Below are 16,909 nucleotides of genomic sequence, written 5' to 3'. Positions count from 1 at the left end.
TAGTTCCTAGCCTCGGCCTCTAGACCCGGCCCGGCAAATGGCGCCCCTGCCTCCCAAGCGAGGCGGCGGAGAGTCGTGCCCGCCTGCACGGTCAGTCGGTGATGTCGGATCTCTGCCTCCTCCTAGACCTCCCTCCACCTCGCACTGCCAACTCCGTGGAGCAGGACAATTCCCCGTGGCCTGGACAACAGTGACAGGTCTGCAACAGGCTTCTGTGCTCCCACTGTTGCCCCTCCCTCACGTGCCCTCCCGGGGGCTGCCACAGGACCTCCCACGTCACAGGTTGGCCTGGCACCACCACTTAGCAGGCAGGCTCCCACGGCCTGGAGAACAAAAGCAGGGTGCCATCTCCCTGCACCTCCATCCAGATCCCCCCCCCGCCGAATCCAGGATCCAAACCCGCCCCCTTAACCCCCCCCCCCCCCCCCCGAATCCAGGATCCAAACCTGCCTCCTTAACCGCTCCCCCCCTCCGAATCCAGGATCCAAACCTGCCACCTTAACCGCTCCCGGGGGTGCTGAGAGCCACATGGCACAGAGCCCTTGACTGGCCCACTCACACACCTGTTCCTCTTTCCACCCCAGCTTGGGAAATGCCAGGATATCCTGAGTTGGCTCAAGCCCCAAATCTAGAAGTTATTCTTTCCCTCATGTCTCTCCTCTCGCTCCACCACATGCATCCGCAAATCCTGTCAATTCACCCTTCACAACAGAGAAAAAAAACTCCCCAACTTTCTCCATGTTCTGCCCCCTCTTCGGGCTGAGCCTCTTTCCCTTAATACAGGGTGGTCAACAGTGAACCCCCCAGCTGGTCTGCACTCACCCGACCCCCCTAAATCCCTTCTCTACACAGCAGGCCCCACATCGCCTGTCCCTCCTCAGCCCAAAAATGGAAATATTACTACTAATGATGCCATGGGATTTAAACAACAGCAAAATCCAATGACGTGACACGAAGTATCTGGCACAGCGGGCCCAGGAAGCACTCACGAGTGATCATCCTCATCAGCCACGATGCCGGTGAGCTTCGGCTCAGGCGCCATGGCTGGCCCCCAAATCCTGAGTACCCCCTTCCCCCCCCAGAAACCACTGTCCTGTTTCTGTCTCCCCACTGGAGAACCTCAAGGTTGGGGACCACAGTCAGGTACTCTGGAGTATGTGACAACTAATGGGATGAATAAACGAATAATGTCTACTGCCTTGCTCAGACGATTAGGAGAGGTCCCAGGAGCAATCCACATTTATAGTCCATACTCACACACTTCGAACACCCCCACGGGGTCCTTAGAGGTAAGAATTAATGAACAAATGATACCAGAGGAGGAAAGAGCCGAAAGGTCTGGGAAGAAGAGAGCCTCTCGGGGGTTGAGTGCAGATCTTCTCTTCATGAGTGACCAACTGTTCCCCAGGGCCCAGGTTCAGGGCTGAGTTCAGGGGGAAGACACCGCTGCAGGAGAGTGCCATCCATCGCAACCCCACAGAAAAACTGACATGGGGCAAGTCCAGGGGACTCAGGACAGGGACAGAACGGCGAGAACTCCCTCTCCAGGGGAACGCCATCACCCTGCATACAGCATGGAGGGAACTGCAAGGAAGGGAATGATCCTGCTGCTGGGCCTGCACCGCCCCCGCGTGGAAGGCTGCGCCATGACAGCCGACCTGGCTCCCCGGGGAGGACCGCTCCTGCTGCCCAGTCTCTGCACTCCCGGACTCTGGAACGGCCGTCTCCTTGCCAGTCTTGTCAGCCCCACGTTCTCCTGACGAGCAAAAGTCCCGGGCAAAGGCATCTGTCCGTGCCTCCCTGTAGCCACCATGCACTGGTGATACTTTTACGGCTCGTACTTATTGACCTCCAGCAGCTTCTAATCCCTCCCCACGGCTGCTGGTCCGTCAGAACTGGGTGGACTGGGTTTGCTCAGCATCTTCAGATTCCCTCACCAGGCACCTCCTGCGCCCCACCTGGAGAGTTTGCCCCGGGTCTTCCCTGAAGTTCCCTGCACCCAGGAAAGATCTAGGCCACTTGCTTTCTATCAACACCTCCGGCTGGCACAAACCACTTACCTGGCTGGTGTGAAGACGCCGCTGCCGCTACTGAAGCTGGAGTCACAGGAACCATCGGGGCCTCCTGGGGACAGTGAGAGGAACAAGGCGTCACGCCCAAGGGCTGCTGGGGTCTCGGAGTGCACGAGATCCCCGCTATGAGGACATGGACCCTCTAGCTCCCCACACCTTGATTCTGGCTCTTGAAGAGGACTGTAGCTCGGGAGCCCCGAGGACACAGTGCCACTCATTCCCCAAAGCTTGCTGGAGAGCACCCATGCTTGGAAGTTTTCAGGCACGGCGATCTCAAAAGGAGAAGGACACCTGTGCTCACACATCTGGGAAATCTCAGAAGGGACTGCTGGCCCGAGGGCATGTCACAAACCACTCCTGGGAAGGTCCACATCGTTAGCCACCCGGGAAATGAAAATCAAAGCTGCCAGGAGGTATCATTTCACACCCACCAGGGGGGCTAAAACAAAGACAGAGTAAGTGTGTGAGGCTGTGGAGAAAGGAAAACGCTCGGAGCCTGTGGGTGGGAATGTAAAACGGTGCGGATGCTCTAACTGCCTGGCAATTCCTTCAGGGCTCGACGCAGTTACCCTATGACCTGGCAGTTCCACTCCTAGATAGATACCCCAGAGGAAAGGACACTTCTGTCCACACCGGAACCACACACCACGTTCAGGGCAATCCCAATGTCTACCAGCTGATGAATGCATCAATAGAATGCGTTAGCGCCGTACAATGGACTATTATTTAGCAATAACAAGGTGTGAAGTACTGATATGTGCTCCAACATGGATGAAGACTGAAGATATGCCAAGGGAAAGAACCTAGTTGCAAAGGCCCACATATTGTAGGACTCCATTTGTGTGAAATGTCCAGAATGGACAGATCTATAGACAGAACATAGAATAAAGATTGCCGAGAGCTAGGGGTAAGAGGCCATGATACCCATTTTCTTAAATTAAAAAAAGCAAAACCAAAACCAAAACCTTTTTATTTTGAAATAATTTTAGATTTATGAAAAGTTGCAAAAATAGCACAGAATTTTGTTTACCCTTCACCCCGACGCTCCTACTGTTAACATCATACGTTATCAAACCAGGAAAGCAGTGCTGACACAAGACTATTAACAAAACTACAGAGCTAATTAGAACGTCACCGCGTTTTCCACTCATGCCCTTTGTTCCAGGACAGAATCGGGGAGCACACGTTACATCTAGTTGTCCAGGCTTAGTCCCCTCCGATCTGGGACTATCATTGAAGCCCTGGTCAGTTACACTGCAGAATGTGTTGCCACGTGGGTTGGTTGTGTGTTTTCTCATGATTAGGCTGAGGTTACACATCTCTGCAAGAACGCCACCAAAGTGATACGCCTTCTCAGTGCATCATGTCGGGGGTACATGATGTCTGTCTTTTTTTTTTTTTTAAAGATTTTATTTATTTATTTGAGACAGAGAGAATGAGAGAGAGAGAGCACATGAGGGGGGGAGGGTCAGAGGGAGAAGCAGGCTCCCTGCCGAGCAGGGAGCCCGATGCAGGACTCGATCCAGGGACTCCAGGATCATGACCTGAGCCGAAGGCAGTCGCTTAACCAACTGAGCCACCCAGGCGCCCCATGATGTCTGTCTTGTTGCCGGTGATGCTAAACCAATCACTGGACTGTGGTAGCGTCTGCTGGGTTTCTCTCCTGTGAGTTACTAGGCTCCTTTTTGTAATCAGTAAATATCTTGGGGAAGACTTGAGACTAGACAAATACCCAGTTTTTTCCTCAAACATTCCCTTGCTGATTTTGGCATCCATTGGTGGATCTGTAATAATTATTACTGTTGAGTTTCCCTAATGGTTATTTTCTGTTTTCCTCTGTCTTTCTACATTTATTAACTGGAATTCCTCTATATGGAAAAGCTGTCCCTTCTCATCCATCCATCCATATCATTATGTATATATATTTTATTCTGTGGATTACAAAATAAAACTATCATTATTTATATATTGTTGTTCAAATGGTACCAGCCTTGACCTGTTAGAAGTTTTAAATTATACAAGTAAAACATATTCTCATTCTAAAAATTTCAAGCAAAGCAAAGCATGCTCCATCTCTCCCTAGCCTTCAATCTTACTTCACTCTATGTGCAGGTAATCACTTTACTGGTTAGGCAAGTATCCCTCTCCATCTTTTGCTTTCATTCTTTTTGTTCTGTAACATAAATGGAATCACAGGATATTTTCTGCAATTTGCTTTTTTTCCCTTTTTTAACTTTGTATTATGTCTTAGAGCAGTCACTGCTATTCCTGTGGACCACGGACCACCCCCCAATCCCAAGGTAAAGAGGGCCTTGATTTCCACGTTGAACAGAAAGGCTCCAAGCTGCTGCCTGTCTCCTCTAGTCCCAGAGGCCCTTTAGGGGATGGGGCACAGCTCGGTAGGGACAGGTATGGGCTGGGCATGACGGGACAGACCTGGGCCCAAAGGGGAGGACTTGCAGGGAAGCCTGGGTGGGCCAGCCTGGACCGGCAGCCAGGACTCCGTGCTCCCAGTGGCCTCCTCCCTCTCGACTTCTAGAAACACACACGTTTGTAGATGAAATGACCCGATGTCAGAAATAGGCTTCGGGGCGCCTGGGTGGCTCAGTTGGTTAAGCGACTGCCTTCGGCTCAGGTCATGATCTTGGAATCCCTGGATCGAGTCCCGCATCGGGCTGCCTGCTCAGCGGGGAGCCTGCTTCTCCCTCTGACGCTCCCCCCCTCTCATGTGCTCTCTCTCATTCTGTCTCAAATAAATAAATAAACTCTTTAAAAAAAAAAAAAAAAAAAGAAATAGGCTTCAAATTAATTTCAATTGTTTCCTAACTTTCACTCTTCTGCCTCCCCCATGCGTCCTCCTGTGGGAGCACATTTCTCCAGGGTCCCACGTGGGGGGTGCTGCTGGGGGAAGGGCCAGGCATTTTATATTTTAATCCATATTGATAAGTTGCTCTTTAGGAAGGTTCTACCAATAACAAATGCACTTCAGGAACAGAGGAGCAGTCGATCCCCAGCAAGCCTCACACAGGGATATTAGTAATCTTTTACATTTTTGCCAAGTTGATGAGTAAAAATGGTACATTGTTTTACTCTGCAATGCTCCCCTTTTCAGTCAAGCTGTACATCTGTGGCTTCCCTTTTTGTATTATTCCCTCCTCAGAGAACCAGGGTGTAAACAGCGCTAGAAGCATAGGCTCAGAGCCCTTGGGGCGAAGTGGGAGCCGGGACTCCCTCACTTACTAGCTGTGTGACCTCGGGCAGCCTACCTGACTTCGCCTCCAGCCCCTCACCTGTATGATGGGGTAACCAGTGCTTACTGCACAGGCTTGTTAGGACAGTACGGCAGCTACCATTTGTTAGGTGTTCAAAATGAAAAACCTTACCTACGTCTGTATTTATTTCCTAAGGACAAATTTTTAAACGTTTATGGCTTCTGACACATGCTGCTGAATGTATCTACCAGACAATGTATTTCACTTGTTTACTCTGTGCTTCTCCCACTAGGAATGCTCCTTCCCCCCCAAATCTCCACAGGGGACATGTATTTCCTTCATAATCAGAATAAAATATGGGGGTGGGGTGGGGGCCGAGTGGAAGCTAAGGAGAAGGAAAAGATTCAGTTCAAATGACCGCCATGGACCTGGCTTCGAGCCCCCAGTCCTCTGTGACCACATGGAGGGCCACATGTGATTAAGTGATTAAGCAACTGTGGGTCTGCCCCTGAGCTCCCTGCAGGCAGGACCTGGGTCTGATTCACCTGCATCTGGAGGGTCCACAGAAGCTGCTGATACACCCAGGCCCATCAAAGCCTTGCAAATGGATGGATTCCATTATACACCTACCAACAGTGGTTGCCAGCCCTCTCCTGGAAACCCTATTCACAGCTCTGCCCCTCACCTGCCACATGAATTTCTATCCCTGACCCTCTATGGTCCCTCATTTAGGACCTACCAGGGGCCCATTACCATCTGGGAAAGGCTGGTGATAAAAAACAAGGACGCAAAAGCCCTGCCCTGAGAGTCTTGCTAAGTAGATGGATATGTGATACGCATGTATTAAAACAGTTTGACACGAAAGCACCTGTTGCTGAGAGTGTCTGGCCTTTGCCATGTGCTAAAAGCTTTATAAGCAAAAATCTCGCTTAAAACTCACCATCACACTATAGGTTTGGTATTCTTATTGTTATCCTATTTAACGAATACGGAATCAGAGGCTTAAAAAGGCTCAGTGGCTTGTCCAAGGGCAACAGAAAGGAAGTTAACAAAGCCAGGACTCACCAGCAGGCCGCTCTGACCCCAGAATCTAGGCCAGGACACTTGAGACAGTCAGGCAGCATCATGGAGAGGAAGAGGGAGCACACAGCAAGAGCCCAGGAACTCGGAGCAAGGGCACTGCATTATGGACCCCTCAAGTGGCAGGGCCAAGGGGAAGCCAGAGCAAGCGGAGAGGGGCTGGGGACAGTGCGGCACAGAGGAGGCCCCGTGGTTGGAGGTGAGGGCGAAGTGCACGCGTGCATGTGTACGCTAAGGCACAGAAGGCTTGGCTGACCAGCCTCGTCGTGGATCTTGCACCATCACTCCCCCTTGCCCTCCCCGCCCCACGAGGGAGACGAGGCAGGAGGTTCCTGCCTTCGGCCAGGTGACCAGGGCTGGAACAGTGGAGCAAAACAGTAATAAGAAAAAGGGCCAGAGGCTGGGATGAACCTGTCGACTTGACTAGCTGAACCATCACTGTCTCCTGGCTTGCTGGGGCCTTCTCCTGGCCCTTTGGTAAAGTGGTGGTTACAAGCTAAGCACGTCTGCAGTGGATTTGGAGCCCCCGGATTAGCTGTGATCATCTCTAGGAACTACTATACACTAAGCTTTGCATCTGCTGAAATGCTGTTTATGAGGCAGTAAAAGCCAGAGCCAAGCTGCCTGAATGTATCCCGGTCTCGCATGAGAGTCTCCTAAGCAGGGAGCTGTTGCAAGAGTGCTTAGGAAAACGATCTAAAAAAGTGAAAGAAGCTGCGATGGTTGGCAATGGCAGCCTGGTTTCTGGCAGGCGAGGGTACGACTGCTGAACCCCGTGCTCCAGCTGGGGTTATCGACAGCTGCCATGACCTGCAGAAGAGAGTGGTTCCTTCCCACGGGGCCTGACTTGTTGCCACATAAGCAGAAAGGGTGGGGTAGGGGCTGCTGGGTTCCACTCTGGGGGAAGAGGCAACGATTTTATTTAAAAAACTGAGACATAGTTCATGTAACATAAAACTCACCATTTTAAAGCATACAACTGGGTGATTGTTTGTAAATCCACAGTTATGTTAAGCATCACCACTATTTAATTCTAGAAGGTTTCTGTCACCCCCCCCCAAAGAAAGCCGGCATCCAATTCCCTCTTTCCCTCCAGCTCGGCAACCATTATTCTACTTTCTGATTCAACGGATTAAGAGGCACTAACTTTTAAAGTCAGTATAAAATATTCACAACTTCTCCATGTTGCAACTTGTCAAGCCAAAAACAAAACAAAACAAAAATGAAAAGAAGCCATCCCACAAACAAAAAAAGCAAGATGTGGAATTATGTAAACCATTCGATCTCATATATATATGGAAATATATATATATATGGATACGAAAAACATACATGTTATTATATGTTATATGTACATAACAGAAAAAATATGCCAAGATTATACTAATTGCCTCTTGGTGGGGGCAGTCTTGCTTCTCTATATTCTTCTCTACTTTCCAAATTTTCTAAAATGAGAATCAAAAAATGAAAAGGTAATAAAATACTCGTACAACAGTGAAAGTTCACTAAGCAGGTCTGTCCCTGAGATTCTTCTAGTTTCTCCTAATAAGAAAGCTCCTGCTTTGAGAGGCTCACACTAACTTTCTCTCCGCAAGTTTTCTTTTTCAAGGAGCTGGCAAAAAGGTTTCAGTTGCTGCACTGCCTGGGAATCGAACCCGGGCCTCCCGTGTGGCAGGCGAGAAGTCCACCACTGAACCACCCGTGCTCCACTTGAGGGCCGCCGTGCCTCCCGCTGTGTTGCTGCTCGGGCTCGCCAAAGCGATGCACAGCTGTAACCTGACTCCTGACTGGTCCAGCGTGGAATGCTACTGGTTTGGCCAGCCAAAGCCAGGACAGGAGGCCCATGGGGCTCATGTGCTGACGTACTGCTCAGACGCTCAAGAGAAGTTGGAGAACGGCCACTGGAGAAAACGCTTTAGAAATTCTTTTGGCTCCTGGAACTCAGGTTCCAGACCTGAGTCTGTTAGCCTTAAAAATGTGAGTAAGCTCTGCATCAGTTTACTCTCTGGCTGACTCCGCAAAGGAGAACATCACCCCGAAGCTGATCGGTGCCCTCTTACTAAGGATAGAGGCCCCTAACAAAATAAAGTCAGAGTTGTAGAAAACATCTAGAGAGTCAAACTCCAGACTGACTGACGTAAGAGTGGTCTTATGTTATGGAGAAATAAGACGATAATGCTGAAAGAGGCTGAAAGGATGGCAGAGCCATTTCATTTCATGAAGACACGGACTTGGGCGGGAGAAGCCCCCAGGACTGAAGCTGCATCCGCAGCTCTTCGCCTTCTCCCCCGAGCGCCTGCACGGTCAAGGCAGCTGGCTTCCGGGCGGCTGCACGTCTACGGCCAAGAGTCACGTGAACCCTGCAACCTGGACTCCTCTGCCAGGCTCCAAAGCTTCCCACAGTGAAAACAACTATTTCCTGTAGCCGGACACAGAAAAAGATTTCAAAAAGGCCTAATGCTCTCTGAGGCAGGGAGAGTTCAGAGCAGGGGTTCTGGAGGCAGACTGCCAGGGTTCACTTCCTAGTTCTCCCAGATCCTGGCCATGCGACCTGTCTTCCCTGTGCCCATCTGTAGAATGGGGAGAACGGCAACTCCTACCTCATCGGGTAGTTACCAGAATTACATGAAGTGACATCCGGGAAGTCACCTGGGCTGGTTCAGTGAGGCCCCACGTCAAGTCACGCTGGGAGGTAAGGGGCGGGAGGCAGAGCCTACTCACCGCCAGCTGTCCCTTCCTGCTTGGCCAGGGTGTCATCGGGGTTGGGCTCTGCCGGCCTCTGCGCCGTTGGCTTCGGCTCGTCAGGCTCGTCATCCTCAGGGGTGACCAGCTTCATCAGGCTTTGGTTACACACGTTGGCCACCTCCTTGATGCCTGAGTCCACTGATGTAAGGAGCAGCCCCACCCAGGGGGTGTTTCCTAACCTGGCGTCACTGGTATTGGTCAGGGACTTGGACACCACTGCCCCCACTCCCAGAGGTGGATTAGTGGGCAGTCTGCACTGAGTCCCTGTGAAACGCTCCTGTCTTCTCGAAGGACCCTTCCTGGTGGGCTTTCTACCAACAGGACTCCCCCACCCATGACAGGGCAGTGTGAGCTCAGGGGCTTGGAACTGTGGGACCTGGGAGAGCTGCTCCAGATCCGTAAGAAACCAGGTGAGGTCTGGGGACAGTGGTGTTAGGCCATGTCCCTGGTGCCGCCCTGGTGCTCCCAGTCCCTGTCCTGCTCCGCCGCTTGCTCCCTAGGTGCCAGGGGCTATCTGGAGGGAACCCCCATCCCCCCATGCCGGGGTCCTGCAACTTCACAGCCTCCTTTGGGGCTGCTCTGGTTTCCTCTCTCTGGCGCGAAGGATACTTTTCTTGCGGTCATCATAGGCCAGGCAGGGCAAGACGGCGGTCAGGATCCCAGAAGAGTAGGGCAGCATCACCCGGCCAGCCAGCTGGATGAACTCCCGCATCCAGCACATGGCCGTCAGCTGGATCAGGTCATCTGGAAGAGAAATTGGTGGGTTCCAGGAGGGTCGGCACGAGCAGCTGGAGTGCTCCCTCCCACTGACCATGCCCGCAGGAAGGGACTGGAGGGGACCCGAGGGCCTGAGTTGCTTCTAGCCTCACTGATACTCTCTCGCCTTCCAAAGATACACACACGAACGACAATCTTGTAGCAGATGTAAGAGTAGCCATGATTCTCTACCCTCTGCACCCAGAAAGGGGCTTCCCAGCTCGTTTCATCAAGGGGTGAATTCACTTCCCCACCTCTTGAATCTGGGCTGACCTCCCTACTGTGGCCACCAGAAGGTGTCAGAAGTGAAGGTCTGGCAGTTCAAGCCCAGGCCTCCACAGGCCTTGCTCCCCTCTACCACACGTCTTGGGACCTCACCGATGCCATCTGAATGCATCTGGGTTAGTATGCTGGATGATGAGACACATGGACCAGTGGTCCCTGCTTCCCAGGTGCTGCCAGCTAACTGGCAGACATGAGTGAGGCCATCCCAGACCACCCAGCCTCTGATGACCCTTCAGTGGACTGTATGTGCATAAATCAAGTGCAGCCAAGCCTGGCCCAGGTGAACAGAGCCATCTAGCTGACCTACAGACTCCTGACCAACAGTAAGGAGCTGCTATGCGAGGCAGTCAGTTTTGTGGTGGTTTGATACTCAACAGAAGCTCGTGGATACATAGTCCCAACCTGTAAGTATTTCAATTCATAGTGAAATGCCAAGGTTCCCAGCAAGAGGGTCTCCAGATCTTACTCCAGGGTCAGACCAAGCGTAAGGGCGTCCACAGTGATGGAGGACCTGAATCTCTCTCCCACAAGGATGCACCGCTGCGCTGCCCCAGGTCCAGTGGGGTGCGGGTTTATATTCCTACTGGGGTTCTTGCTGCTTCTGAGGAGGTGGTGGCGGCCATGGGGCCTTCATCCTCACCTGTGGTCTGGCAGTGGATCACCAGGATGTTGGCCATCTCCGCAAACTTAACACTGGAGGGGTTCTTCTTAATCTCTTTCAAGAATTCTCCAAGGACCACCTCACACCTACCAATGAGAGAAGGAAAAGAGCATATACCAGCCAGGCCTGGAGGAGCCTCTCCTGGTGTCCGCTTCTGCTCTGGGTGGGCCACTGGGAGGGGGACTACACTGCACAGCAGCCCGATGGCTCTTTTCCAGAGGCCGGGGGCTGGCCAGCTCTCTGCTCCTCAAGGCAAGAAGCACGGGAGCCAGGATGAAGCGAGTGAGCGGACTCTCCCACGGCCGCCCGTCTGCTGGGTGTGGGGTGTGTGCCGAGCAGCCGCACGCCCCTCCCCCTGCCCCTCCCATGCTCACATTTTCCGAATCTCTTTGCCATTGTCACCCAGGATCTGGAAGAGCCCGTCCAGGATCTCCGGCAAGTAATCCAGCAGGTTGATGTCTGGCACGGACTCCAGAACCAGGATCTGACCCAGGGAAAGGAACCGGAAGGGAAAGTTACACCAGCCCGGGAGCCTCTGTCTCCTCCTCCCCAGCGCTCTGTGACTGGGCAGGGAGAAGGCGCCGCGATTCCCACCCCCGGCAGACAAGGCTTTGGTTAAAGGGGAGGGAAGAAGGGAAGGCACGGGAAAGGACAGACGAGGCTCGAAGAGGTATGGCTGCCGACAGCAGCACCCCCGGCTTCAAAGAGACATGGGGGTGTTTGCCGGGACACCGGGGGCAAACAGGACGGGCTCTGGGGCAGAATGGAATAAACGTGTGTCGGATTACCGGGCGTCACTGGCTATTAGAGGTTTAACAGTGAGGCTTGTCTCAGCCATAGGATGCCCAGGGTGTGTGCCAGAGGGCAGCTTTTACTCCTAGAGGCTCCTTATGGCTGGAGAAACTGTCGTGCGGCTGGCCCTTACCCAGGAGATGATGAACTGCCGGGCGTACTGGTTGTTGGAGTAAATCCTCTCTCGCAACAAAGGGATGAAGCCCACCAGGTCGAACTTGTTGCTCTCCGTCACAATGTCCTGTGGATCAAAGGCATGTGAGCGGCCGAAAGCCAGAGACCAAGGGCAGCCTGACCCGACCCTATTATTGGCCCAGGGGTCAGGTGGCCACAGAGGAAAATGACAGAGCTCACGCTACATAGGAGAGGTCCCGGGGCAACCGCCCGCTCATAGGCCAAAGGACAAACAAAAGTGCTGGAGTAAAAGCAGGAATCAGAGTCAAGAGGGCTAATCATACGACAAAACCCTACATCTGGATCAAATGCCCTGGTGAGCTGAGCATCAGAGGCCCCTGTCACTGGGTGGGAATGGGAGGTGATGGGGACTCTCCTTTCTCCTAGGGAGGCGGCTAGCACACGGGGATGTTTGGGATGATAGAATGTTTCTGTATTCTGATTGTGCTGGTGACGTAAGTCTGTAACTTGTCATAGAACTGTACACCAGGGGCGCCTGGGTGGCTCAGTCAGTTGAGCATCTGCCTTTGACTCCGGTCATGACCCCAGGGTCCTGGGATCGAGCCCCGCGTCGGGCTTCCTGCTCAGCCGGGAGCCTGTTTCTCCCTCTCCCTCTGCCCCCTCCCTGCTTGTACTCTCTCTCTCAAAATAAATAAATAAATAAATAAAAAAGAACTGTATACCAGAGTCACTTTTACTGTATGTAAATGAAAAAAATTTAAAAAATTAGGAAGAGCGCCTCCAGAGAGAGAATTTATAAGCTGTATAGACAGGTGGAAGAGACAGATTCCAAAATAAAAGTAGGGCCCAAGTACTACCTTCAAAAGGCGGTCTAGGAGCTCAGATCCACTTTTGACATTGGGGTCTGGGTCTGCAGCCAACTATGAGAGGTCCAGAAACAGAGAGACGGTTACATAGTCTATACAGGACCAGGAACCTACCGAAAACCCGTACAGCCAAGTCCCCGGCACAGCCTGGACTACTGAACAGGCACCTCCTTGAGGGACTACACTGAAGGCAGGCAGGGAGGAAGAGACGGGCAAAATGGCACATGGCCGAGGAACGGAAATGCGCGGGCTTCCCGTTCCGCGCAGGGACCTCTGGCACCTGCTGCCACCAGGCCAGGTGGTGGGTTCCCATCAGCCTTCCTCAAGGGTTCCCCATCCTACCATGCTGGGTCCTCTCTCTGCTCCGGGAGGTGGGGACTGAGGCAGCTGTGAGGCTGGCGCCCTGGGAACGACTGTGGCGGTCAGCAGGTTGCAGGGCTTCGGGGCCACCCTGTGCCCAGAGGCGGGCCCCGTGAGGCTGAGCGCGCTGCTGAGGACGGCGTGTTAGGGGCTCCTCGGCCTTTGTAAGTAGAGCTTTTTCTAGAGCTTACGGGCTAGTGCTCCCCTCACAGGGGAAATACAGTCTGTACTATGGATTCACCATCTTCGCCTTCTATAAGAGAAGTCAGGGCTTTTCGAACTATCTGTATTTCCCCTGCACTCTGTGGTGGACTGACACTTTCATAAACTGCGATAAAAATCAATTAATAGAGAAATGGAAAAAAAAATCAAACATCCGTACAAGGCCACAAGAGACAATGATGACGAGACTGAACGGACGAGCGGCGCCGGCAGGCCTGTGTCTCTCTGCTCTGGCCGCATCCGGGAGAAGGGGCCCCAGGGGTGCCGCGCGCGGGGCCGGCCGCAGCAGGGGCAGTCACCTTGCTGAGCCCGTCGAAGAGCACGTTGAAGTGGGGCAGCACGGCGCCGCGGGCCACCTTGACGATGTTGTACAGCGCCTCGCACGCATAGTAGCGCAGCCGGCTGTCGGCGTCGTTGAAGCAGGTTAGCACCGGCTCGATGAGCTCCTTCAGGTACAGCCCTGAGTCCTGCAGGGGGGCGGGAGGAGAGACAGCTCAAGGTGGGCCGCGCCGGGGGCCCACAGCCCCCCACCCCCGCCCCAGCGGACATCCTGGCTCCCCCGAAAAGGCTCAGGCCTTCGCGTGAGAGCCGGCCTTAAGCAAGTTGGCCTCCCGGGCCGGGGGCCAGGCCGTGGACCGAGGGCTGCAAAGCCAGCCTGGCTGGTCTCAAGTGTGGCGCGAATGGTGGTAAAGCAGAAGTCTGCAGCAGCCTGCTGGGTCTGGGAGGTCAAAGTGAAGGCCACCTCGGCTGCATCTGTCCCTTCAGGAGAAAGGCCCACCTTGCCCAGTGCGATAGAGCAGGCGGCCAGGCCGATGAGGCCCCCCTTCCGGCTGTGGGGGTGCTGAGACAGGGCAAACTCCTGAGACAGGGTCTGGATCACATGCTTGATTTGCACGGTGTTGTTCTGGGCCACAAACTCCCGGACCAGCCTGGAGAGAGAGGAGAGAGGGGCTGCAGGGCAGTGGAGTCAGGCTCCCCCTCGGCTGCTGGCTCCAGGGCCAGGGATGTGGCAGGGAGATGACCTGTTTAGAAAGAGGAATCAGAAGTCCTGCACCTTAGGGGGGGCCTTTCCCAGTTCTGCTGCCGACTGGAAGGCACTGGCTGGGTCACGGTTCGTTTACCTATTCTGGGTCGCAGTTTCCCTTTGCGTACAACAGCATGAGCAACAGCAAAGCTACCTCACTTCTGGGAATCTGAGAGAACGCAAGGGAATGTCTTGTTGGGGACCAAAAACTGCAACGTCAACCATCTTTATTCGACACTGGCTAGACCCTCCAATCCTGTGCCCGAGAGTTTCTCTGTGTCTGTGTCGTCATGTCCATGGATGGTGCTGAATCAGGTCCCAGTCCGGTGGGCAAGATCCACATACAAACAAGTAACTGTTGCGATGTGGTGCAAGGGATACCACGAAAGCCAGAAAAATGCCATGTGCTGATCTCCTTGGGCTGAATGGGAGGTGCCTGGATTAGATCTGAAAAACACCCGCAGGCGCTTTTCAGGTCAAGGGCAAGGTACAGGGGAGAGACTGGCCAAAGGCAAAGAGCCCTGAAAAGGCATGGTGTATTGAGAGAAGGACAGGAGTTTGGCCTGTGGAAGGAGTGGCCAGACAGTTCAAGGAAGACAATCCAGTGACAGTTTCCCAGCAACGGGATGACATGCTCAGATCTGTTTTAATTAGGTAGCTGTGGAGGCAGCCTGGAGAGACTGGGATGCCGGGGCAGGTTTGACAGGAGACGGAAAAATCTCAGGGTCAGGAAGGAGGACCTGAAACACACCTGAGGCAGTGGGAAAGAGCAGGGAGGGGCTGCTTTACTTCAAACAGAAGAGCATCAGGAACCCATGGAACATGGGAGCCAGAGAGGGCAGGTGTGCCTCCAAGGTGTCCACCTGGGGAGTGACGCTAAGAGGGAGAAGGGAGGTTGGAGGGAGGCCCCTGGCGTGGAAGGGAGCACCTGTGGTCACCCTGGGGGATGATCCCACGGCAGGCCCTGCCCGGTGAGGAAGAGAGCAGAGGGAGGCCGGGTTTCATCAGGGACAAGTCTCAGAGAACTGATAACCGGCTCCCCAGATAACTGATGGGGAGCTGTGGCCTGGGTGTCGGGGACATCTTCCCAGAAGAGGTCCAGTTTCAGCTGGACCTTGAAAGAGGCAAGGAGAGAGAAGGAAACAGGGGTGTTCCAGGCAGGAGGAAATGTAAGAGCCAAGGCGAGGAGGGGGATCTAATCAAGCTTGTCTGGGGCCCCAGGGGACGGAAGAGCAGCGAGAGACCTACCAGGATGGGCTGGCTATGGCCACTCTGGCCATCTCAGATTAGGTAGAATGGATTTCGCAGCATGGGTAACAGGGAAGCTTCTTACGGTTTTGGAAGAGCACGGGGAAAGAGTGTCCTTAAGGAGCTGTGAGACGGACGGAGCCCATCCCGTCATCCAGGCGTGATGCACACTGCTACCAGTGTCGCAGCCAAGGGGCCGTCCACAGAATAGGCACTTGGCAAAGCAGCTGCCCGGACTCACTGTCTAACTGCTCTGTGTCCATCGTGGCGGGACCACTGCACGCCTGCCGCATAAATGGGGGTCTCAAGTTGGCTCGAGGAATTTTAAGGACAGTTAAGTCCAAAAGGTATCAATTAGTCTATGTGGTTCCAGCTCTGTGTCAGGAACCTGCCAGGAATTAGAGCTGTTCAAAAACAAACGTGCTGCCCTATGAGGCAATGACCACTCCTACAAAAAGGTTGTTCAATGACGGGTTGACACGGTTTGATGAAGATTTAATACTGCAAGTCGTACAGGGCACCTATTCTGTGCCAAGCACTGTGAGCACAGCTGTGAACAAAACAGGCCCGGCTCCCAAGCTGGTGGATGTGGGAGCAGGGATGGGTATTTCAGGAAGGTGGTACAAATGGCCTGCGAGGTGCCTCTTTCTTTGATCTTTACAGGGTGAAATTCCACCAAGCTGAGGTGCTGAGGGCTATGGATGGACCAAGGGCCTCCAGGTGCAAGCTCAATGCCAGTTCCATAGGCCAACCCTCTCCTCCCCGCTCCTCCCAAAGCAGCCCAATAAGGCCCAGCAAGGATGGTTCCCTGTAAACGGCTCTGGCTTCCCAAACTGGACAAACTAGCCAGGCGAGGCACAGTGATCTGCCAGAGCTCCTCTCTGAGTAGCCACAGACACAGCCCCTTGAGAAAAGCCCTGCAGATATGTCAGCATTGGTGGTTCAGTGGTAGAATTCTCGCCTGCCACGCGGGAGGCCCGGGTTCGATTCCCGGCCAATGCAGGGCTGCTCCTTTTTTTTTTTTGCCTTTTCCTGGCAAGCTTCCCCTCGTACAGAGATCCTGCTGGAGGAGCCAATCTCCTCAAGCATGCCGGCCTACGGCAGCCCAGGGCGCTCTGGATTTGACCTCACTTCTCTGCTCAGTGAGCCGAAGAACAGCAGCTGGGCTCTCCGGAGAGGCACCACCGGCCGTGGGGACCAAGGCCTTCACGCCCTCCACAGTGAGGGCCTCAGCCTGGGCCAGTCTCCAGCGGGAAGCTGGGGTGAAACCTGAGAACTGTAAACCAGCTCAGCACGCAGGGAGCATGGACCGGGGGAATCCACACATCCGAGGGGCGGAAAGTCATCCAAAGTCTCCGTGTGCTTTTTGCTACTGAGGAGGGACCTGAGCTCCAGTTTCTGGCCTGAGGTCTGAAGGCAAAGCAACTTCTCTCTCTCGCTCACCCCCCCCC

General features: G+C 53.7%; 1 protein-coding gene and 1 non-coding gene across 3 annotated transcripts in view; one reads left to right on the top strand and one right to left on the bottom strand.

Moving 5' to 3' along the window:
• VAC14 (VAC14 component of PIKFYVE complex) overlaps positions 1-16,909 on the bottom strand; it is a 100,353-nt gene that overhangs the window by 74,097 nt on the left and 9,347 nt on the right. Inside the window, exons 2-10 of one of the 2 annotated variants that reach the window (XM_032424247.1) lie at positions 13,965-14,115; positions 13,486-13,653; positions 12,596-12,658; positions 11,737-11,844; positions 11,186-11,295; positions 10,791-10,897; positions 9,719-9,853; positions 9,086-9,244; positions 2,061-2,124 (exon numbers count right to left, since the gene is read on the bottom strand). In XM_032424247.1, coding sequence (XP_032280138.1) covers positions 2,061-2,124; positions 9,086-9,244; positions 9,719-9,853; positions 10,791-10,897; positions 11,186-11,295; positions 11,737-11,844; positions 12,596-12,658; positions 13,486-13,653; positions 13,965-14,115 — 1,065 coding nt within the window. The remainder of the gene's footprint in view (positions 1-2,060; positions 2,125-9,085; positions 9,245-9,718; positions 9,854-10,790; positions 10,898-11,185; positions 11,296-11,736; positions 11,845-12,595; positions 12,659-13,485; positions 13,654-13,964; positions 14,116-16,909) is intronic. The other variant, XM_032424248.1, reaches the window with a different exon arrangement.
• On the top strand, positions 16,390-16,460 carry TRNAG-GCC. The gene has a single exon. It is a non-coding gene; the product is annotated as a tRNA-Gly (tRNA).

The sequence above is a fragment of the Phoca vitulina genome, unplaced genomic scaffold (assembly GCF_004348235.1).
Source record: "Phoca vitulina isolate PV1807 unplaced genomic scaffold, GSC_HSeal_1.0 scaffold30, whole genome shotgun sequence".
NCBI classification, from domain to species: domain Eukaryota; kingdom Metazoa; phylum Chordata; class Mammalia; order Carnivora; family Phocidae; genus Phoca; species Phoca vitulina.
Note: the sequence above shows the minus strand (reverse complement) of the source record. Positions and strands in the feature narration are given on the sequence as shown.